The sequence below is a fragment of the Myotis lucifugus genome, unplaced genomic scaffold (assembly GCF_000147115.1).
Source record: "Myotis lucifugus unplaced genomic scaffold, Myoluc2.0 scaffold_228, whole genome shotgun sequence".
NCBI classification, from domain to species: Eukaryota; Metazoa; Chordata; class Mammalia; order Chiroptera; family Vespertilionidae; genus Myotis; species Myotis lucifugus.
This window is the reverse complement of record NW_005871276.1, coordinates 96,322-120,457: the sequence shown is the minus strand read 5'-3', so window position 1 is coordinate 120,457 and position 24,136 is coordinate 96,322. Positions and strand designations below refer to the sequence as shown.

General features: G+C 57.9%; 1 protein-coding gene across 1 annotated transcript in view; it reads right to left on the bottom strand.

Moving 5' to 3' along the window:
- The window catches only part of BCL11B (B cell CLL/lymphoma 11B), a 92,475-nt gene that overhangs the window by 35,906 nt on the left and 32,433 nt on the right, over nucleotides 1-24,136 (bottom strand). Inside the window, 1 exon segment of the mRNA XM_023762019.1 lies at nucleotides 18,472-18,687. Within this exon segment, the coding sequence (XP_023617787.1) occupies nucleotides 18,472-18,687 (216 nt within the window).

Genomic DNA, 24,136 nt, shown 5'->3' with positions numbered 1-24,136 from the left:
GGGCCACCCCAGCCCGCTGCAGACAGGAGACTAAATGAAGCAAAGCCAAGTGCGGGATCCCCCTTAGCAAGAGGAAAGGGGTTCCCCGTGCCCTCTGGCTCGTGACATCATGGTTCTGGCTTCCCCCGTCCTGTCCAGTGAGGCTGGAGACCCGTCACAGAACTCGGCCAGGCCACCTGCGAGGCTTTACTGCCCTAAGGCACAAGGTCAGGTGAAGGCATATTCGCTGGAAGAATCACTTTGGTGCCTGCCCACCCACCCATCCCCCAGACATCAGGCCCCTTCGGTGGGCAGGCAGATGCTCATATTAGGAAAACAGAGGTCACAAGACAGGGCCCCTGCCTCAGTCATGTCCGGACTTGGGGGGGGGGGGACACAGATGGGCACATACACTGCAGCCGGGCCAAGGCCTGCACGGACCTGGGAACAGTGGGCACCTGAGAGCAGGGAGGGAGTGGCGGCGGGGAAGGGGGCGGGGCTTGGTGACAGCTGACAGGGCCCTGACCACGGCACAGGATGGAGACGCCTGCTTCAAACCGCCTCCCGAGAGAGGACAAGCCGGGTCAGGGCCTCAGAGGCCTGGCACAGCCCTCCCACTGCCACTTCGCAATGAGCTAGACAGACCCACACGCCCCCAGGCGCCCTCCTCAACGGCTGGGGAAACGGTGCAACGCGCTGCCTCTTCTCCCGCCATTTCCCCAGAGGAGAGCCAAGCCAGGACAGAAATGACATTTCAACTTCGGGGCCTGGGTGATCATTAGTAGTGGCTGCCTCCACCTGAGGTGCCCAGGCCTGGGCCCAGGGAGAGAGGTGCCGTGATCGACTGGTGATGTCTGCCACGGGCACGGGAAGGAGCAATGGAGGGGCCCGTGCTACACAGGTGCCCAACCCGTCTCTGGACAACAGCATCCCATTCCTTCTGCGAGAAACAAACACAAAAAGATGGAACAGGAGTTGCAGGAAAGGAGAAAGCCGGAACGCTGGTCCACAAGAACGGCCAAAGCCAGGGCGGGGAGGAAGGAGAGTCACCCAGACTTCCCATAAACCTCTGGGCTTCATTAGCCACAAGTCTTCCAGTCCCTCCTGACGACAGAGGAGTTTACTGAGAAGGTTTTCTCCGGGGAGAAACAACGGAGGAGAAGTCTGCACTCAGCTGGCCACCTCCCCGCTCCACCCCTTTGCGCTGGGTCTGAAACAGGCTCCCAAAGGAACCCGAGGGGCTCACACCCGTGGACCAAGAAACCGGCGTCCTAAGGTTGGGTTCCTGGCGCGGTACAGAGAGGGCCACTCGGGAAAGAGATGTAGCCCAGCAAAATCAGGGAGCCGGCAAGGACAGGGGGTCCCGGGGGCCCGAGCAGAGAGGCGGGGGCAGGGCTTCCTCCTGGGCACCAGGAGGTCTACGGCATCCCCACAGAGCAGCTCACACTAACGGGGTGACAGACACTCCCAGCCCGGGGGCTCCACACTTAGGACGCAGGAGGACTTGTGGGGGGAGCTAAGGCCTCACCCCCACCCCCTCAGCTCACGCGGTGCTGCAGACTGCTGGGGTCACGGTGGAGAAGACACCTTCCCTTCTCCCTCCAATGACCGCTACTGTCCTAATAAGATCAGTAATAGCTCCCTTTACTGGGGCCTCCTGCGTGCCAGGCCCTGCTCTATCCACCGGCACACTCTGGCACCTGGGTAACACCATCCTCTCCTTTCAGGGAGTGAGGGGCCCAGGCTGCGGGATGGAGGTGAAGGGCCACGGTCACCCAGTGGGAACCGGGCAAGCTCAGGCCTGGTGGCTCCTGGCAGGCACCCTGCCCAACAGCTCTGCCTCTGACAGTAGCGTCAGGGCGGCCACAGGGTGCCCAGGAGAGTAAGGGCCAATCGTCAAGAGAGCTCCGGTCACACATTCAGTGTCATTTGGTGCCTCACTACCCCGTGGTCCTGGGCACCTGCTCCCTGGCCCTTCACAAAGCATCACAGAGCAGCTGGCCATGGAGCCTGGCCCTTGGAACAGAGAGTGGGAGCGCTGTTCATGCACATGCATGTACATACATGCACATACACACTTGCACGCAAATGTGTACACATGGAGAACATGTGCATGCATGCAAATGTGTGCACACAGATGCGTGCACACATGTGGTACGTGCATACACACAAGCATGTGCACACATGCACATACACACACCCCTCCTTCCAGACAGTCGAGTCTGCCACCCTTACTCCCCAGGGACCTCCTTGACACAAACACACCTGCAGGTGCAGGGGCCCGAGGGCTCCGACTCTGCCATCTCCCCCCGAGGCTCTCATCAAGCCCCGCCCCACACACCAGACCTGCTGGTCCTTCCGTTCTAAGCCCTCGTTTGCTCTCTGGGGAATGTAACGAGGAGACACACCCTGCTTGTCCCGCCTGTGCTTCTCGTCATCCACACGGGCTTTTGCTTCTTCCCCGTGAAAAGAGGAAACTTCAGCTTAACACAAGTGAATGAACGTGAACCCCTGCTCCCCCCCACCCCCCACACACATCCCCCAAACCACTTGGTGGTTCCAAACTCGGAAACCACACGTTGCATCTGATTGCAAACCCGAGAGCCTTCCCCATCCTGGGAGCAGACTTCCAGCCCTGGGGGTCCCCCACACCTCCGGCGTCTCAGACCCAATCCCCACGCACTGCTCCTTCCCCCCGAGGATTCGCTGGAGCAGTGGGCGGGCTGGAGCATCCCACTGAATACGAGCAGCGAGAGAAACATGGACCACCCCAAAAGACTACATTTCAAACACCCCGTGGCATGCCCCGAGCCAGGGAGCCGGTTCCCGGCTGGTCCGACAGCTGCGTCTTACAGAGCCTCAAGTCTCACATTTCTTAAACACGCAGCCCTGCAGCTTCCCCTGTCCGAGCAGAGGCCTCCCGGAGGCCATCCCCTCCCTCCCTGCCCCCTGCAAGCCGCATCTGGGGCCAAAGGTCAGCTCACGGGCAGCCCAGGCCCTGTGGGGCCCACAGTGTTCGGTACAGACACCCAGCCAAGGGGCTGACCCTGCCTCACTGCGCCCTCCTGCCCACCCCCTCCTGTCCGGGTGCTTTCCCCCAGAACATGGCCTTCAGACAGCAGTCTCTGCATCTGCCCCTCCCCACAGGGACACCTCCCTGCACGGCCCCCGCCTTGGTCATGGGAGGCTTCTGGGGAGAATAGAGAAACAGCAAAAGCACAGAGCAGTTTCTTCGAGGGAACAGCACCTAGCCTGTCTGCACCCTCACCTGAGCGGGAAGCCCAGCAGGCAGAGGGGACCCGGGGTTCTGTGCCAGGGCCAGCCACGGAGAGGGGACACACACCCCCAACTCCCATCTGCTTCCCGTTCACGTGAGAAGACAGACATGGAACCTTTTCAACTGGACATTAATCATTTGCAGCAATTAGACACCCGAGCCCGAGAGGAAGGAATCCGATTGGCCCCGGGAAGGACGGGAGCCCTGAGGTGCTCAACAGCCAGGCTCTGCGAGCCAGGTGAGCCGCGGAGAGGCCAGCACAGGCCCGAGTCCGCCCGCTCGGTGCCGCGCGGGGCCTGCCCTGGAATCAGATCGCAAGGGGTTGCCACGCAGAGCGCCGGTGGATTATTCAGCAATAAGGTATAATTGAAAGGATTAGCGTGAATGCCATGTTTCCCTTCCAAAAATTCGAGGAACGCCAAAACGACTCTCATCTGGGCTGGTATGACTCATGTTTTTAATAGAGGAACTTAATTTTCACTTCTGAGGAATTCGGGCTCAGGGAAACATTGTCTAAGAAACACTCATTTTACTCCGCCGACAACAATAAGGCCCGCCACCCCAAAGGGAAAAACAAAGGCCCCCAGCCCGCCCTTCTCCACGGGATGGGACCCCCGCGGGCCTGGGCAGAGTGGGAGGTCTCAGGAGAAAGCGTGGGGCCTGGGGGCCTAGCTCAGCCGGTGGCCTGGGGCCAGTCCCTCCGGTCTTGTGGGCCATGCCCGCCTAGAAGCACACAGGCACTGGGCAGGGGATGCGGTGTGGGCAGGGCAGGAGGCGGCCACCAGCACGCAGGGCCCAGGGCCCAGCTGGGCTCTGGCTTCCTGCCACTCTCCGAAGGCTGGGGATGACATAGCTCCAGCGCCTCTTACACAGGGGACGGCCTCAGCACCCCGACCCTACGGCGCCCGCCTCCTGAGCCCCAGGCCCAGTCCTCACCCCCGGGGGACAGGGGGGGGAGGGGAGTGCTGACAGAAGCAGGGCTCAGAGGTCACATAACCTGTCGCCACTCCCAACTGCCTGGTTAGTGGAGGTACCGTTCCTCACCTCCATGACGAGACATCACAGAAGCTCCAGAAATGCCCGTGCCTAACCCGACCCGTCCCTCCTGGCACAGCCAGTGAGCTGTGTCCACGTCCCTCCCCTGAGTCCCCGCTCTAGCCCACCCACTCCGGAGCCCAACGAGTGTGAGGTTTTACAGAAAGACTGATTCGAGGGCGAGTGTCTGGGGTGCAGATTTCTCGCGAGCAGCAGCCCCTGGCCAGGCACTGCTTTTCTGCCTCTTCACCTTCTCAGCCGCACCTTCTTAGTAACATGGCCCCCAGCAGGTCCCCAGGGCTTCTAGCTGCTGGATGGTTCCAGAAGGAGAGGAGGAATCAGGGGGCCAAGAAGCAGGTGCTGGCTTGAGGCCATGGCATCTGGGTGCCGCCATCCGGCCCTCACGCCACTGAAGAGCCCTGCAGGTGAGAATTTCCCATGGAGCACTTGGGGTGGAGGATGCTCTAGGGTACCATGGCCGGCCACAACGGGATGTCCCTTCAGAGTGCTGCACACCATTCACCATGGCTTCCACAGGGCCCCAGCGTGCCCAGGCCGCCACCCGCCCCCCGCCCCCACCATGCAAGAAAGAACAGGTATCCAGACCGCCTCCCCAACTCTCCCCCCACCCCTGCTCTGGCCACGGGAGAAGCACTCATTTATAAGTTGCAGATAATGTCACCCACCATTCATCCAAATGTGTCACTAACATCCCATTAGACTGCAATTATTTTTTAATTAAAACTAAGAAAACTGGCATGCCTGTGCCGACTTTATGCATCTGTTATGGGTTAAAATAGCTTTTAAAAAATGTTTCGGAGACCGCAGTCTATTGTGGCCGCGGCCCCTGCCAAAGAAAACGCAAGCTTGCTTATTTTCTCCATGGGGCGCAACAGCGCCTGTGTGTGCCGGAACAGAATCGGCTGGCCGTGAAAAGAATTCTAAATAAAACACAAACATGGAATTTGGCAACGCCACAGAAGCAAGCTTAAGACTAATTCCAGCATGCGGACGGCCCTCACATAGTAAGTCTGGCTCCAGCATAAATGAAACCAGGCACCGTAAAATACCGAGCAAGCTGGAGTTTCAACTTAAAGGGGCAGAATGCTGGTTCCAGGTATAAAAGCTTATTAAGCCTGCTCGCGCCGGCTCCATAAATCCATAGGTTATTAGCTGTTTGCTTTCAGCCAATCCCTCCGTAAAGAGGTGCATATTAAGAGAGAGAGAGAGAGAGAGAGAGAGAGAGAGAGAGAGAGAGAGAAATGAAAACCATCGCTTTGCACCTGACTTTCAGTGCAGCGGTTCTGGAAATACCGTGTTCGTTATCTCAATGAGAAGAGAAAGGCTATGTGAGACCTCAAACGCACACAGACCCAAAGGCAGGAGGGAAGACGGGGCAGAGGGGGTGAGGGATGCTGGTCGGAGGCCTGTCCGATCCCAAGGATGAACAGGGCGGACACCAGAGCTGTCACAGGGCGGCCCTCAGCACAGCGGGGAGAGCCGGGTGGACCGGACATACCTCACCCGGGAAACGGCTATGATGATGAACCTGATAATAACAATTATTGTTATAACAACAATAAAAATATTATACTGATACTTGCCATTCTTCCCCTCCTTTCCTATGCCAGCCGCTGCTGAAGGCGGCGCAATGGACAGGGCAGGTTCTCAAGTATAACAGAGCAGAGCTTCGGGCTCTCTGTGCAGACGGCCTCAGTTTCCTCACCTGAGGCCGATGGTGCCTTCCTCGCAGGCTTGGGGCGAGGGATGTGGAGAATGAAGCCCGCGTTTAGTAAAGTGCCGGGTTATCATTGCTGCCCGTCCCACTTCGTCGCTGCCATCCTCATCTACAGACGAGGAAACTGAGGCTGATGAAGATAAGGTCCCTCAAGGCCAAAGGGCTCATAATGTCCGAGGCAGGACGTGACCCGGCTATCCGTCTCAAAAGCTGGCGTTTCCCCGGCACACAGTCCTGGGGAGGATGACCCACAGGACTGGCCTATGAGGTGGGCGGGGGGGGACCAGGTCTCCCCCAGGAAGTCCTGAGAAAACAAATTCACCCCCAGAGAGAAGCGCCCTCCAAGGCCTCGGGCCTGAGCCCTGAAGCACCAAGGTGCCCACTGCAACGCAGGAGGAACTGCCAAGTTCCGGGAGAAAAGTCCCGAAGGGCCTCTGCCTTAAGCACCAGCTGTGGGGGCGGGGGCGCTCCTCCCCCACCACACACATACGTGTGCACGCACACGGGGGCATATGTATACATATGTACACAAATATACACATACACACACGGCAGGACACACATACATATGCACACACCTATACGCATATGCACACTCATATATACACATGCAAACACAAATACACATATCATACATACACACATGTGATCACACACGTACATAGGCATACACATGCATACACCTATACACACATGCTCACTCACATAAACATATATGCATATGCACACAAACACATACTCACTTATAAACACAAACACATCACCTATACCCACATGCAAACACACATACATACACATGTATGCATGAACGCACAAATACATGTACTCAACATATAAACACACAAACACACGGGGCCTTTCATTATGGGGTCCGTGCCAGACCCAAGGCCCCTGGCAGAGGCAATGGGAAAAACCAGGGAGAAAATTACATGAGGCAATGCTTGGCTCCCAGTGAAAAAGCCATGGAATGTTTCCCTCAAATCTGGGTTGTGTCGTACAGGTCTACGCAGACCCGGCTCACAGCGGGATGGCCAGGCCAGCTTCCCCCGGGGGAGACCCCAGGCCTCCTGGCTCCTGAGCTGAAGCGACTACAGTCCTCCCACCTGACCAGCCACCTGACCAGGGGTGGCCGGGACATCCCCCGGAGGCCATGGCCAGGCTGCTCGTGGACCATCCTCCCGACCCTCCCCCGCTGTGAGCCTGACGTGGCATCACACTCCAGGGGCCCCAGGCTGCTCTTCCTGAAAAGATGCACAACATCTTGGAAGATGCAGACTAAAAATACTCCTGGCTTCTCAGAGTCGGTTTACAAAAATAATTACATTTTCTTGAAAAAAAAAAAAAAGATTATAGGCAAGTATGTGTCCAGCTATTTTTAGCTCCTACTCAACTCTGCTAATTTTTTCTCACAATAATCATCGCAGGCTTTTTTTTTTTAAGCCACCCCACTCTCTATTAATAATTGTGCTCTGACTTGGCACAGGGCAGGACTGGGGGCCACACCACCTTCCGTGAACCATGGTGGTCTGGGTGTTCCGAGAGGCAGCAGCATCTGAGAAACACAGGACTCCTGGGGGAGGGAACATGTGCAACCATCTCCAGGTGCAGCCCAGCACACATCTGGGGCGCCCCCAGATGCCAGAACCTGTCCCAGACTCAGGGGTTCACGAGAACACCCAACTGGGGTTGCTGCCCTGCAAGGGCCTTCAGCCCAGCACGGAGGATGTCATGGGCGGAAGGGTGTCCCCGAAATGAAATGCCCATAACCGAACGTCTCCACTCCGTGACTCTGACCTTCTCTGGAAAAGCGGCCACTGCAGATGTACTTAAGTCCAGGGTCTGGCGTGAGATCATCCCAGACTATCCGGGTGGACGGTAAACCCAAGGAGTGTTGTCCTTTTATTTTATATTAAATATTTTGTTACTGATTTCAGAGCAGAAGGGAGAGGGAGAGAGAGATAGAAACATCAACGAAGAGAATCATTGATCGGCTGCCTCCTGTACACTCCCTACTGGGGATCAAGCCTGCAACCGGGGCATGTGCCCTGACGGGGAATCGAACCTGTGACCTCCTGGTTCATAGGTCGACGCTCAACCACTGAGCCACACCAGCCAGGCAGGATAGTTGTCCTTTTCATTTTAATTGTCCAGGAGAGGAGAAGAGGGACCCCAAGGAGGAGGATACAGGACCGCAGAGGCAGAGACTGGAGAGAAGTAGCCACAGCCCCGGGCCACTGGGGCGCCAGGAGCTGGGAGGGGCAGGAAGAGGTCCTCCCCGGAGCCTGCAGGAGGAGCCAGCACTGCCCACACCTGGAGTCTGCACTTCAGGCCTCCAGAACTGAGAGACGGAACATTTCTGTTGTTGGAAGCCGGGTCATTTGCCAGGACAGCGCTAGGGAGCAATACAGAGCAACCGGGAGAAGTCCCAGCCCCAGAGAACCCTCACTGTCCCTTTCAACAACGAACCTGAGCACCCATCACAGCCGAAGACCCAGGAAGGCGCCCTCGGTCCCCCCACAAGCCCCGTCAGGGAAGGAAGGCCGCGTGATGATGCCCAGGAGATGGGAGACCCTGAGAGGCCCAGAGAGGGGTGGGGCGTGCCCTGGGGCCAGCCAGCTCTCCCTCGCTCCCAGGTTCATGGCTCTGCTCAACCAAACCCAAACCAACGCCCTGCGGACACAGCAGAGAAGAAAGTGGGGATTGTCCACTTGCAGAATTTTCTTCCCCAGACACTCAGGCTAGAGAGATGTTTGGCTGATTGCGGAGAACCAGTCATGGTGGGGACAGGGCCGCCATGGGGTCAGAGACCCTCAGACAAAAGGTACCGAAGGAGGTGCCCAGGACAGTGGCTATAGACACCGAGCCTGAAGCCCAGGGGAAGCTGGTTCCATTCCAGACCCTCCGGTGTATTAACCGCTTACCGTGGGCCAGTTGTTGTCCACATCCCCAACTCTGGGTCCTTGAGAGCAAACTCCACGGTCAGGTGAGGATGTGGACAACCTGGGCCCTTGGGCACTGCTGGTGAGAATGGAACATGGTGCGGCCATTTCGAAAGGCAGCGGGGGAGGGGCCCAGTTCCCCAAAGGGTGACACATAGAATGGCCATGGATCCAGCCATTTCTCTCCTGGGTATAAACCCCGGAGAGCGGAAAGCAGGGTCCCGAACCACTGTGTGCACATGCTCACAGCAGCATCACTCACAACCGCCAAGAGGCAGAAGCAGCCAAGTCTCCATCACAGGACGAGTGGACAAACAGACGTGGTCCGTCCGCAGAGTGGAATACTACTCAGCCTCGAAAAGGAAGGAGAGCCTGTCACACGCGACAACATGGATGGGCCGGACCTGGAGGACGCTCCGGGTGAGACAAGCCAGGCACCAAAGGACGAACACTGTGTGATTCCACTTCTACCAGGGGCCCGGGAGTCAACTCACGGAGACAGAAAGTAGATGGTGGTTGTGGGTTTTGTGGGGGGGGGGGGTAGTTCAAGCTTAAGGGGGGGCAGTTTCCATTTGTGATGATAAATGGTTCTGGAGATGGATGGTGGTGCTGGGACCAGAACAATGCGAATGTACACCGAAAAGTGGCTAAAATGGCCAGTTTTCTGTTCTGAGTGGTTGATCACAATATGAAAACAATTCCAGCGGCATACCCTCGTACCACCGTGAGAATCATGGAGATGGCGCGTACAGAGGCTGTGGCACACAGTGGGCCTTCAAGCAATGGCTCCTTTTACTATGAAACCGAGAATAAAGGAGGTGCTTGTTAATAAAGTGCAAGGAGTTGGGAGAAAAGGGAGCCCTCGTCCGCAAGAACTGGTTAAACTCGGCTCCTCCCGCCGGCCATGCCTCACCTCTTATTAACAAAGGCAATAATGTACAATGTCCAGATTTATGAGACGATTCCAACCGTCCCTGTGTCTGCAGCTAGTGACTCCGTTTTTGCATTAACCTCCTTTGAGAAGTCCCAGCCCTCGGATCCTTTTCGCTGAAATCATAAAATGCAGGTCTTCTTTCTATCCGGGCACAGCCAGCTGGCACAGCTCTGTAATCCACTAGCTGGTTCCTCTCTCTCGGCTGCTCCCACTCACCCAGCCAGGCAGGCCAGTGGGCGGGCAGCCCATGAGCCAGAAAGCCAGGGGAGGAGCAGGCTGTGGCCCCCAGACCCAAAGAGACCCAAGTTCAAATCCCACCTCTGCCATCTACGAGCTGTGCCATTTCAGGCAAGTCACATCACCTCTCTGGTCTTCTCACCTGTGAACTATACAAGGTTACCTTCCTAAGAGAGAAGCTGCTGGGAAGCTTAAATGTCTGCAAAGGCCCCTGCAGAAGGCCTGACGCACAGTGGGAGCCAGAAATAGTGGTGCACAGTGGGGCCACAGAAATAGTGACGCACAGTGGGGACACAGAAATAGTGGCACACAGTGGGGACACAGAAATAGTGGCACACAGTGGGGCCACAGAAATAGTGACGCACAGTGGGGGCACAGAAATAGTGGCCCGCCCCTGACCTGGTGGCTTCACTGCCAAGGGTAAGAAGAAACCTGGTGGGAGAGGAAATCATGGTTGATGCTTCCACCCCCACCGACCACACACCGTGGTCACACACCACCCCCCGGCTCTTGGTTATTAAATAACTCCCAAGGAGGGGACTCAAGTGACGGGCAGCTTGTATCCGCCTCAGGTGTAAGGCGGGCTGCACGTGGAACCCCACACAGCGGGGCCCCTGCCCACCAAAGGTTTCTTCCCGCTGCTTTTTGGATGAAATTGGCCAGCCTTGATTATGTTTGGATAAACGATATTTCATGGTTTAGACTACTTGGGTTTGATTGTGAAATATGCACAGTACACAGCCTCTCCGCCCTGCCCGACCCTCGGGTTCGAAAGGACAAGTACATTTTGTTCCCCCACCAAAGGAGACAGACACCTCGAGCTTTAGGGGCGACGGCAGCTGCTTCTCTCGAGTGAAGAGAGACTGTTTCCGGGGGGCGGTGCACACAAGTGAAGGGGCACGAACAGATCTGTGAGCTTGTCCTGCTTTCCCTGGAGGACGCGACCGTGACCTTTCCGGGTCTTCACCGTCCACCCCCGTCTCCCGGGCCCGCCCAGCGCTGGGAAGACAGTGACCGGGACATGCGTGGACCTGGTGGAGGCTGGAGCGGGGCCAGCGCCGAGTCCCTGCCTCCCAGCCAGACCCCAGAGACCCAAATGGAGGGGGGTGTGATGAGAAAATCTCTTCCCAAACCCCAGGCCTCTGCTTCAACATCAAAACTCCCCTCGGGTGGTCTGAGGGCCAGTTACTCTGTGTCCCCTTAAGTCGCTGACAACTCGGACCGCCCGCCCCCCCCTCCGGGGGGACCAGCCAGGGCCAGTGGAGGCTGGTCGGGTCAGCGGCACCCCTCCTAGAAGACGCCCACATCCGTCTCTGTCACTGCCCCCCACACTGAAGAAGCCTGCCCCTCCCCAGCCTCATCTTCCCCAGCAGGAAACTCCATGCACCCCGACTCCTCCCAGATCCCCTAGCCCAGTCCTTCCATCTGTCCTCAGTCAAGCATGGCATCATGGGATGTACATCTCATGTTTGCTGTGCAGCCCCCACCACCGGGACCCCCTCAAGGGAAGGGCCCCACTGAGCTCATTTCCGACCCCAGCGTCTGGCCCAGGATCGGGCACCAGGACAGCTGGTGATGAAGGCAGACCTGGGGGACCCCCCCAGGCCCATTTCTGAATGGGGTCTGATTTCCCAGGGAAGGCGCATTGCCGTTGCCCGCCTCTGAGCCACCGCGCAGCCCAACCGGAGGGGACAGCTGTGAGCATGATGCCAGGGCCAGGCAGACCTGAGTCCCCATCTCAGTTCTGCTACTCGTGTGCTGTGTGACCCGGGGCACGTGGTTGGCCTCTCTGAGCTCCAGTAAACTCATGAGCATAAGGTGGTGCGGCGGCTTCTTCTTTAGGGGTGTCATGAGGGTGAGGGTGCCTCGGGGCACTTGCTGATGACAGCTGCCAACCCCAGGAGCACTGATGGGCCGTGGGCCCTCCTTCCCCGTCCCTTGACAGGAGACTTGTCAGAGAGATGGCGGCCACGTCATCCTCAGAGCACGCGGCACTCGAAGCTTTTCAATAACCAGCCTCCTTCTCTTCCTGCCCCTCACCCCTCCCTTCGCCTCTGCTGCCCCACGTGCTGGTGATCGGCTGTGGCCATCCCATGCTGGCGGGCCGGTCAGCGGGCCCCCCAATGCGGGGATGATGAGCAGGGAGAGCTCATTTCCCAGGTAAGAAAACTGAGGCGTGAAGAAAGGCAGTGGCTAGCCAAGGTCACAGGGTCACGCCGTGCCCCGGAGAATAAGAACCAAGCATGGCCCCTTCGCTGGAGCTTCCCGCGACACCTGCGGCCCTTCTGCCAACATGTGTCCACAATGGCCTTTCCTGTCCCACGGGAATCCGTCCCACAAGCCCTGCGAGGAGATGGGGCGGCCACAGAACGGCTCGCACCAGAGACGCATGGAAGCGTGTTCCAACCGCAGACGGCCAAGCTGAGAGTCCCAGGGGCTAAGCATGTGAGGCTCCCCAAGGCCAACGCTACCTATCTGCTGCCCAGTCCAGCGGCACGTGTCCCGCAGCCTCAGCGGGACGGTGAGACCCCTCCGTCTTCAAAATGAACTACGTGAGGCAATGTGGTCTAGTGGGCAGAGCCTGAGGGGTGTACTCCAGCTCAGCTCAGCCATACACGGCGTGTGGCCTCTTCCCCGCTCTCTGTTTCCCCGTCTGGATAATGAAGGGGTTGGATGAGATGACCCCTCCGGGACCCCCCGATCCTACATCGTTAAAGCTTCATACAAGCCTCAGGCCACCAAGGTGAGCCCGGTCCTGGGCCACTGGGCTCCACGTGGAGGGCGCCGGCCGCCCCCGCCGCTTTCGGGCGCCCTTTCAAGCTGCGGAACGGGGGGCGGCCTCGCTCTGAGATCTCTGGTGTTGGTGGCCAGTGCCGGCTATTCACATCCACTCACTGCTTTAAAGTGCTGCATCCAGGCTGCATTAAAAATTAATTACACATGCTATTTTATTGCCAGTGCATAATGTAATGAGCACCAGCTGTGCTAAACAGCCAAACTCCTTTTTAAGACAGCTATAAAAAAAAAAAAAGGGAAGAAAAAAAAGGAAAGAAACTGCACTTCCAATGCCTCTCCTGTCAGAGCAGGAAAAGCAGCAACATCTTGGACGGATTTGAGCAGAACTCTTTGATTTAGCTCTGCCCTCAGAGGGTCTGCGGGGCCGGCTCGCATGGAATCTGGCCTGGCTGCAGGTCTCCGTCTGGATGTCCTCGCTGGGAGCCCTTTTATCTAAGGATGGTCACACTGGTAGGTGCCCCTGCCCCCCGCCCCCCGCTGGGCAGCCTCAACCCCTCCCCCACCCCTTTCCCTGCTCCCCAGCAACCTCAGCCCCCACTGGTGCTGGAGAAGTGACTTCAGGCAGCCAGACAGGGGACTTTCTGGGGTTCACTCACGCCCTGGGGCTCTGGGCCACCTCCACCAGCCTGGAGAGGGGGCTCCCTCTACCCTGGGGGCCGTGCAGCTCTCCACGGCTTCTCCCAGCACGTTCTCCAATGGTGGGCGCTCAAGGCCGGCGGTCGGCGCTGGTGTGATCTCAGAAGCAGACGGACACCGCAGCAGAATCCAGGGCCTGGCGTGCAGACGTCCCCGCTGGGGGGCATCTGCTGGACCTGCGGCCCTTGGGGCGGTGCAGACATCACAAGGCGTACGAATGACTCTAAATTTTTAATAACTCCCCTGAGAGCCCTTCTTCTACAGTGAGCCAGCCCCCACCGGCCCTGAGACCTGGCTGGCCAACCAGGACCCATCTACAAACGCGACTCTGCAAAGGGAGGCGCAAGAACATGTCCCGAACCTCCCCGCATCGGAGTGCTTCCGTCCACACACCTCACCCACACTCACTTCTCTTCTTCTTCACCCCATACTCACCCCTCCCTCCAGAGTCTCCATGGAGGCTCTCACACCCCACTGGGGCACCTCGGCGCCCCTGCGCGGGTCGAGGCAGTGCGCCGGCGCGGGCCTGGCGGGCGCTGCACCTCGGCCCGCGGCCCCCGTGGCTGCCCACGGATCCTCCGGTGCTAATCAAACCCAGTCCAGAATGCAACTGCAGCTCGCTCCTTGTTCTGGGATGAAATGTGCAAAGCACAGACCATATCATTAACATAAAGCTTCCAGAAATAAGGCCCCTTTCCAGACAGACTGTATTAATTGCACCAAGCTTCCACGGCGAGGGTGGTCCAGTCCACGGCGTCCCATTGGACGGCCCGGTTTTAAAAACCAACACAAATGAACACTGGGATATAGCAGAAGGAGGGGGAAATGATGGTTAAACCCTCCTATTTACTTACAGGTATTCTTTTATCTTTATTGTCCCTTTAACCCGAGCCAAGAAACCCCCGCCTGGTTACACAGCCAGCAAGCAGGCTCTCGGTAGAAAAGTAAATTGAATTTAACTTTACAGGATGGCCCTGTGATTTCAGCAGATACCAGTGACAGCAGCGGACTCCTTCCATTAAACCCGAACGCTCCCGCTTCCCCGAGCTGGGGTCCTGTGTGGTCTTGCATGCGCCCTGGAGCTCCACCAAACTCATGTATTAATCAGTGTGGCTGCTGACCATTGGCGGCTTTTAGATACGCAGCCAAGTCTCTCGCTTCCTTCTCTACCTCCCAAGGCTGGTAGGGGATCTGCCGCTCAGAACGGAGCCTCGGGGTCCGGCTTGAAGGAAGAGTCCGCGCGGTGCCAGACACGGACCACGCCGTGTTCTGAAGCCCATCTGCTCACCAGTGAGTCGCGATGTCTACAGGGTTCAGCACGGGGCACAGTTCTCCACTCCTGACCTATGACCTCATGCAATCCTCCAAACAGTCCTTCAGAGCATGCACCACCCCCATGTTGCAGGTGGGGAAACGGAGGAAAGGGGCAGGAAATGACTTCTCCAAGGTCACACCTCTCCAGGGTCACACTCTCCAAGGTCACACCGCCATGCGGCACAGAGCGGCCTTCACCCAGGTCTGACACACTCTCGTGTCTGCCTCTGAATCGTAGACGCCTCCAGGGCACGCTCCCCAAGCCCCAGGCCCAGCCATCCACAGTAACTGTAACGGAAAGGCCTAAATGACCCACTTCAGAGATCAATATAAGGAGCCCCGTTTCTAACTGTAACATTATATCACAGCTATATAGGGTGTCCCCAACAATGTATACACACACTTTGAATCATTGTAAAGGCCGTGTTTATTAAAATGCATTTCATTTTCAAAACCGAGCTATCAGCTCTTCAAGTCTGTACACATTTTGGGGGGACACCCTGTATATGTAGGTGTATGAATATATATATATGGGGAAAATGAGGCTCAGGGTGGGGGGGCGGGGGGTCACTTGTTCAAGGTCACCAGCCAGGTAGAGGAAGGGCCAGGACCACAGCCTGAACCTCTCGACTCCACGGGCGGCCTGGAGAAGTCCCTACGTGGAATTTCTCAGGAAAATCTTCATTTCTTAGGAACGCCTGGACTCGGCTGCCCGTTATCTCAGCGAGTCAAAGAGCAACGGACGCGCAGGGGTCAAAGAAGTCCCTTCCCCCACCCTGACCACCAGAAAGGGGTCTGGGTTGGGGTCCTGGGAGGCGGGGCTTGTGGGGTGCCGCCAGCCCGAGAGGCCCACAGCACCATGCCTGTGTGGTCTTCTCCCCCATGAAATCACACCCTTCCATAAAGAGCTGCGAGCATGTTCCCGGGCAGGCAATTAACCTGCTCGAAACGCGGTTACACAGGGGTTTTCCGTATTAATTTGAAGAGAGAGGTCCAGTGTGTCCAGATCCGGAAAGGGACAAGACACAGTGCGGCCGGCGGCCCCTTCCCCCCTGCACAGAGGCCTGCCTCCTCCTGACGGGGAACTGGGAATGTAATGACTCCATTGCAACTGCTAATTAAACAGGCACTAAACACACTGAAGCAAACAGCCGGTGCCAGGGGCAGAAGCTACAGAGGGACAAACTCCACAGGAACGGGATATTTGCAGGTTGAAATTCATCGGAAAATACGGTGGTGCGACCTGGCGCAGCTGATTCATGGCGACCCGGCGATGAAAGGGGATAGTGCCGGGAATCGGGGTGGAGCGCTGGAGGCTGAGAGCGGGCCCCTGGGGTCAGGAGGAGCGGTCCCAGGGACCCCAGGCACAGACACCCCTCTGCCATCAACTCTGGGGGCTGCTCCGGTCTCTGAGTCCTCATAGCATCGAGCTATAAAACCCGAGGAGGCCTCACACTGAGGAGGCAACGCCAAAGATGGAACAGGTGCTGGCTGAGCAGCCCAGGATCAAATCCCACCTCTGCTCCTCCATCCCCTTTAAAGGGATGTACAGTCCCCTTCCTGCTCCTCCCACCACCGCCAGACTACAAGCAGCGGGAGGGCAGGGACCCCTCGCCTGATTCCGTCTGGGGTGCACAGTGTCTACAAACGAGGTGCCCAAGAAATGGCGTTTTGTGGAGGAATGGATGAGTAAATGAATGAATGAATGAATGAATGAATGAATGAATGAGAGCTGTGAGCCCTCAATGCCTCTGAGCCTCATTCTCTCATCTGTAAAGTGGGGAGTGAACCTACCTAAGGCTGCTGTGAGGATTAAACTCAAGAATGCACACAAAGTGTCTAGAACAAGGCAGCAAACAGTAGGCCCTCAATGCACAGCCCTTACAAGGAAGCAGGTGGTACCGCGGCTGCGAGCAGGTGTGTGAGGAACATCCCCCGGATGTAGGCAGAGGCATGTGACTCGGTAGGCAGAGGGTAGCCTTGTCAGGAGGCAGCCTGCTGACAAATTCCAGGGCCCCAACCTTGGCCCAGCCACCCTGCCTGAGGCTTTACTTCCCCGTCTGCACAATGGGGGTGGAACAGCTCCCGCACAGCACAGCTGCTTCTAGGAAGAGCTGGAGCCGGCAGAGGGTTAAGCAGAGCCCTGAGCGCCGAGGAGATGGTGTGTCTGCACCACAGAACTTGACATTGGGCTGATCTCTGATAGCTCGCCCCACCCCTACCCCGCAGTGGCTGCAGGGCCCGCAGCACTCCTTACAGGAAGCCATGAGAGCAGGGCAGCCGCCCAGACAGCGCAGGCACCGGCGCTCAGCGAGCAGGGACCAGAGCACAGACCTACGAGCTGGGACAGGAGCCCCAGGCACCCTGGACACCAGGCCCGCGTGACTTCTATGCGAACCCCTCCCAGGCGATTCTTCTCGGTGCGATCAAGGCATAACCCAGTCCCGATGATGCCACCATGTGTCAGAGGGGATGCTGGGAAGGCTACCTCGCCAGCAGCAAGGCCCAGCGAGCACTTGACCCTGGAGCTGGGCCGCCTGGGGCCCTCCACAGAGATGGGGCTCCAGCAGGGACCCTCCCCGGGAAGAGCTTTAACTAAAAGCAAACCCTGCCCAATAAAATCACCTTCCTCCCACCACCCACGTCAAGAGAAATCCTGATGTGTCCCCGCTCTGCACCCACCCTCTCCTCTCCCGCCTGGAAACCGGACAGCAGGTGTGTCCACCACCTGGGATGTGCTGCACACCAGGCAGGCGGCCGAGAAGCCGCACACAGCTGGAGAGGCACACGGCGCACACACCAGGGCCCAGGCCAGAGCAGGAGGTGGCCTTCTGTTTGGGGACTGGGGGTGGGGAGGGGGTTGGTGGTTGTAATGGTGGCCAGGTTGAGTCACCACCTCACTGCCCCTGTGTGCCCATCTGTAAAATGGGCAGCCTCATCAACCGAAAGCCAGGCGCACAGTAGGTGCTCAGCCCTTCAGTAAACACATGGCCCTGCCCAGGCCCCTTAACACACCCCCCCCCCCCCATGAAATCCCCCTGAAAGGCTCCTTTAAAGTGCTTTTTCCCCTCAAAGTTAATGGGCAACATATTCTCCCAAAGAGAAACGCATTTTGGCCGGCTCGGCAATGTACACAGACAACCCCCATGGAATCTTCTCCTGGCCATTTCTGGGGGGGGGGGCGGGGGGGGGCAGTGGCTGGGGAGCGGGAGGGGGTGGCAGTGGCGAGGGCAGAAGAAAACCTCAGATGTTAAGCGTTATCCAATTAAGCTTTAGCTAAACAGCCCAACGAGATGGAATTTGGAGGCTGGGGTGCATTCTGGGAGACACTCAGAATGGGCGGAGGCCGTGGGGACCTCCTTGACCCATGGGGACCAGGCACTGGTGCTCAGTTCCTGTTGGGCATCCTTCCCCCACTTCCCTGGAGCCCCCCCCCCCCCCGAAAATGCCTTTTGGGACAGGGGCTGCACGGCCCCCCTGGGTCCCCACCTTGCCCCGGCCCACCTGGGAGAGGCAGCTGCTAGCTCTGCCAGGGTGCACCCCACCACCCCCGGGAGCCCGCCCCCCCCACCGCGGCGTCTGTTACCTGACAACTGACACTGACATCCAAAAGGAGCCTCCGTGTGCCCCTCACCCTGAGTCCCGTCACCCGAGACCGGGCGCGCGCTGCAGCACGGCAGGGGGAAGCAGGGCGGCAGAGCGCCCAGGGCGCGCAGAGGTGAGGTGATCACGGATGTGTGAGGGTGGGAGGAGGAGGCAGCTATGGGGGCCATCGCGGGCAGCTGGGCAGGCCTGCACGGCCCTGGAGAAAAAACAATAGAAAAGACTGGTCAGTCGGGCCCTGGACTGTACACGGGGCTCGGGGCGCAGAACAGGGGCCCGGGGCAGAGGGCTGCAGGCCGCCCTTCCAGGGTGCCAGGCCCCGCAGGGAAGACCACCGGGGCACAGGCAGGGGCCTGGGGGTGCTACTTCCACAGCTGCCAGGTCGGGCTGTCTTAGGGCCAGGCTCCCCTCCCCGAGGGCCTAATGCAGGGAGCTGTCAGGGTGCCCACTCCCAGGTAGGTCCCCCTATGGGAGGGGGGGGGCTTCTGAAGTGCTGGGGAGCAGGCCCCATTGGGCATCTGTTCCCAAAAATCTGGGCCACCACCCCCCCGGGAAACTCCAGGCCACCGCCTGCTCTATCGGATGGCTGTCTGGACAGGCCCGGCCTCCCCCAGTCCACCTCGGAGCGCCGGGCGCCGGTTAGCCTCCAGCCTGGCGAACGGCCAGCTGGTGCCGCCCTGCAGCCCGAGGCCCTCCTCGGCGACCCACGCCCCCAGGCCTTTCAGAGGCTTTGAACACCCCCAAGAGAAGCCTGGCACTGCCCAGCACCCCTCCTCACGCCTCCCTGGTCCGATGGCCACGACGCAGGGCCAGGGGCCTGCCTCGCCTCGGCTCCCCGGCACGGCCTGCATTTGATTTGGCCGTTTATCTTAAATGGCTAAGAGACCACCAGGGCAAAACATTTGTGTGAAGCCCTTGCCAAAACCACAAGTGAAGAAGCCCAAATTCCCTGGGTGAATAATTGAGCGGGGAAGCATCAGAGAGACAAAAAGAAAACGTCAACAACACGACAGGCAGCTGGGCCCTGGGCCGGCTCTGCCAGGGAGGCCGCCCGACGCTGCTCACCGCCCCACGCAGGTCTGCAGGGGGGGCGTCTGCCCACTCCACGGCCTCACGCGGGATCCTCCATCCAGAGAGCCAGCCACAGGGCCCTGCAAACCCGCTGCGAGCCAGGAGCCACAGTGTTCACCGCTCGTGAGTTTCTCAACATGCCCTGGGGTGAGGCATACGATACCCATTGCACAGACCAGGAAACTGATGACGTGGCCCCAGAAAGCTGTACACACCAGCAGCCTGGTTGCCTGGCTGCAGAACCAGGGTGCTTTGTCTGTAACCCAGGATTGGAGGGGCAGCAGGGCATTTAAGAAGACCTGCCAATGTCCTGCCAGGAGGTCAGAGCTAACCCCACTACCTGGGCCCCTCTGGGCCATGGAAGACCTCCCACCAGGCTACGCCCAGGGCCCTGAGATGCTTCTGAGCTCAAGGCCCAGGAAGGGTGTGGCGAGGGCCCCATACGCAGTTCCAGCCACAGACACAGAGCAGAAGGCAATGGCCCAGATTCCAGACAGGCCCCAGGGAGGGTCGGCACTTGAGGCCGGTGTCACCTGCCCCCTCCTAGAAGCCTGCCCCGGCCAGTCCTGGCCTGAGAACCCGTCCACTACGGAGGCCTTGCCTACCGACCCCGGGCGGCTCTGCACCACCCGTGGCTGTGACAGCAGCTTTGAGCGAAACACCGAACACAGCCACCCGCTCAGCAGGGAAGATCATCCCCGTCCCACGGGGAGGCGGAGGCTCATGGAGGTTGGGAACCTGAACGCAGTTGCGTCTCTGAAGCCTGGAGGTGCCCTGCAGTGGGGTGGAGTGATGGGGCGGCCCTGGATCCTGAAAGGGAGGGGCTGTGGGGGAAAGGGGAGCTGGAGGGTCTGTGGGCTCAGCCAGGCCATCGGAGGTTGCAAACGAGCAAACATGGGTGGGTCCCCAGGTTCTGGGTGAGGCCACAGCATTTCCCAGGGCTGAGAAAACCAGCAGAGCCCCCGGTGCTGGTGGCACTGCCCAAGGCGGGAGCAAGCAGAACCTGTGCCTCCGTGGTTGGAAGGAAGGACCACAGGACAGTCCAGCCACACTCTCTCCTTCTGGGAAGGTCAGGCTCAGGCCCGAGTCAGGAAGGGTCCAGCCATCCTCACTCAGCGGGTGGGGGCTGGGCTGCCCCTGGGGGGCCTCAGCGCCTCATTAGGAATCTCCCCTAGCCAAGTCCACCTGCTCCCAGGTGGAGGCGGGCTCCACCGAGCCCGGGCAGGGGCCGGCAAGGCGAGGGGCTCCCAATCCTGACCTGCCTGCAGAGAACCCCTGCTTGGGGGGCGGGGGGGGGCGGTCACCGCTGGAGCAGTGTAAGCCTGCCCAAGGGTGCGACTCCAGAAGTCCTGGCCTGAAGCTGGGGCAGAAGCCCAAGGTGCTGAAAGGAGCCGCCCACTGTATGATCGCACGTGTGGGGAGAGTCCAGGACAGGCAAATCCAGGGAGAGCCCTGGATGGGGGGCGGCGAGGGGCGTGAGAGGGTCACGGCGGGGTTGCTTTCGGAGGAATGAAAAGGTTCTGGCATTAGATAGTGGTGATGGCTGCCCAACACGGTGACTACACTCAAAACCACGACTCGTACCCTTGAAATGGTTAAAATGGTGAATTTTTTGTTCTATGAATCTTATCTCCGTTTTCTTCTAAAGGCCAACGTGAGGACTGTCTCTGGCTTCATTGCTCATCCCAGGCCACCTCCCAGCTCTGGTTCCTTCTCAAGGAAAGCGTGTCTGCCTTCAAAGGTGCAGCCAGCGCCCGGCCAGTGTGGCTCAGTGGTTGAGCATCGACCAGTGGACCAGGAGGTCGCAGTTTGATTCCCAGTTGGGGCACGTGCCCCAGTGTCGGGCTCGGGCCCCAGGACGGGGCGTGCAGGAGGCAGCCGATCCATGATGTTTCTCTCTCGTCGATGTTTCTATCTCTCAATCCCTCTCCCTTCCTCTCTCTCTAAAAATCAATAGAAAACATATTTAAAAAAAAATAAAGTGCAGCCAAGGGACCCAGAACCCCTGACAGAGCACTCAGACCCTGTGACCAGAGGCTGACACGTGCACGGGAAGCCGGGAGCTCAGAGAGAGGCTGCCTGGGAGCCCGAGGCCTGGGTTCTGATCTCGCCTCTGCCATTTCCTGGGTGAGTCACTTCTCAGACTCCCGCCTTTAAAGGACAGTCCGGACACGCCTGGCTGGAACAGAGCTTCTAGTGAACACGCAATAACTGGTCACCCTGTTCGTTTAGGTTATGCATCCATTCATTTCTTCATTCATTTATTTATTTTCCTTTCTGGAACTCCCTCCCCCCTCCCCATGGAAAGGCACCCTAGGGAGCCCTGCAGGGCCCTCCTGCAAAAAAAAAAAAAAAAAAAATTTCTTTGGAGGTCTCGGCGGGTTCCCCGCTGGAACCGGACCAGACGCACGTGTGCGGTGGTATGTGGCAGAGGGACGCCGAGACGCCATCCCGGCTTTACCGGGATCCAGGCGGCTTAAAAATAAACCCCTGGCTGGTTGGCCTGCTTATCATGGAAGCTCACTTTCATTTGGGAAAGAGAAATAAACAGTGAATACATATATCATCTCATTTAAGCCCAGCAGCCACCTGAGGAAGTCAGTAACATGACCCCCCCCCCCTCTCACAGATGAGGACACCGAGGCTGGGTGCCCAGCACCACACGGCTCAGGGGCATCGGCAACTCACTCTGTGCATCTGCACAAAGAGGCACGAAGATGCCCAGGCAGAAACCCCAAAACGTTTCTTAAGCTCCCCATCAGGGTGTAAGGTAATTTTTAATGCATCGTTCCGAGGGGGGGGGGGGGTGTAACCCGCTCTCCCTTCCTGAGGGGCCCTGCAGATGGTGCGGCTTCGTTCCTCGCACATGCCCACTTCCCCGGTGCACACACACGCACACACACACACACGCACACACACACGCGCACACACACACGCAAACACACACGCGCACACACACACACCCACCGGGGCGGGGAGACACAAAAACCCCTCTGGGAACGCGGGGCCGGTTTTGAGGGGAATGGAGCCTTTCCCAAGGCTGAATCCTCGGGCGACCCTCCCACGTGGGTGGGAGGGTGACAGATCCCAGCCAGGAGACGGGCTCTGGACTACACTGTGCAGATGTATATTTTTCTCCCTACCGGTGCCTTTCCATGGATACATTTTTTAAAGCCAAGAACTCCTACGGATAGTGCAAAAATGAGTCACAGACCCAGGAGGGCGACAGACAGACAGACAGGGAGCCAGCGCCTGCGAGTGAGGGCCACTGGCAAGGAAACCTGACAATCCCGCGCCCCTCCCCCCATGCCAAGACATTAATTCTCACAAGTCGGAGAAAATTACTATGCATGAATGCAAAAAGCATGATCAGGAGTAATTAACATGGCTTCATATGCAAATTTTATTAATGCAGAAGTACAAAGTCATTATGCAAATGAAACTTACGTCAACTCTCTTGACAAATATTCATCGCTGAGGCTCAAGTTTCTCTCTCTCCATTTATTTATTTATTTATTTATTCCTCTCTCTCTCCCCCCCCCCTTTATTTTTTCCTGGGTTTTTTTGTTTTTGTTTTTGTTTTTTTTTTAGGGGCCCAGGTAGTGCTGCTGGCCGCTTTGGCAGCAGCAAGCCACAAGGACTGTGTGACAAGTTTGCAGTTGCTTTTCAACCAGAGAAATTTATTCTTGCATTGTTGATTTTTTTTTTTTTTTGGTAGTTGGCAGGTAAGAGACAGCTCATAGGAGAAGGGAAAAAAATAAAAAAATAAAAAAGCTCTGGGCAGCCGGCAGCCAATCAAAACGCCAGAGCCTGTAATGAGGGCGATTGATGGCTGTTTGGCTTTTACTGCAGGGTAATGAGGAGGGGGAAAAATATGAATATTCATGAGACTGTGCTCCTGCCTTTGATGATTAAAGAAATTTTTAATATTCAAATAAGCGCTTGCCAAGTGATTAACAAAGAACATGCACGCAGAAATATGGAAATGGGAGCCGGGGAAGATGTGAGAGTGGCACAGACTGCAGGAGAGGCAGCCTCAAATTTCATAAACAAGATCGGCAGATAACCCAGTTAGCACGCGGGCAAATAAAAACATTTCTTTCGGATCGCTTAAATATTTTGCCAGCTACTTTGTCTTAAGGATGATAAAAATGCTATGTATTAAGGGGGTGGGGCAGGCAGCGACGGGGAGAGGGAGAAGTCAAAGGCACTGCTCACATTTAAGGATCATGATCCAAGTTCCAGCCCGCCTCCCCCCACCTGACGGGAAATCAGGACCCTTTTTCCGGTTTGCTAGAGAGAGAAGCGGGAGGGAAGCCAGCTCAGGCTGGAAAACCCAAGGCCGGCCAGTTAGGGGTGGTCATTTGTTGCTTCTAGGAGGGGAATGGAGGACGGTGACCGCGGCTAGAGGGAGAGAGGTGTGATTTGGGGGTCCCCAATCTGGAGAGCTCAGCACCTCCCTGGTCGATACACATAAAGAAGGTGGTCCCAGGGGGAAAAGGGGTGCATGTCAAGAAGCTAAAAGGACTCAGACTTCGGCCAGGGGCCCGGCCTGGCCATCTCAGGGCCCAACGGGG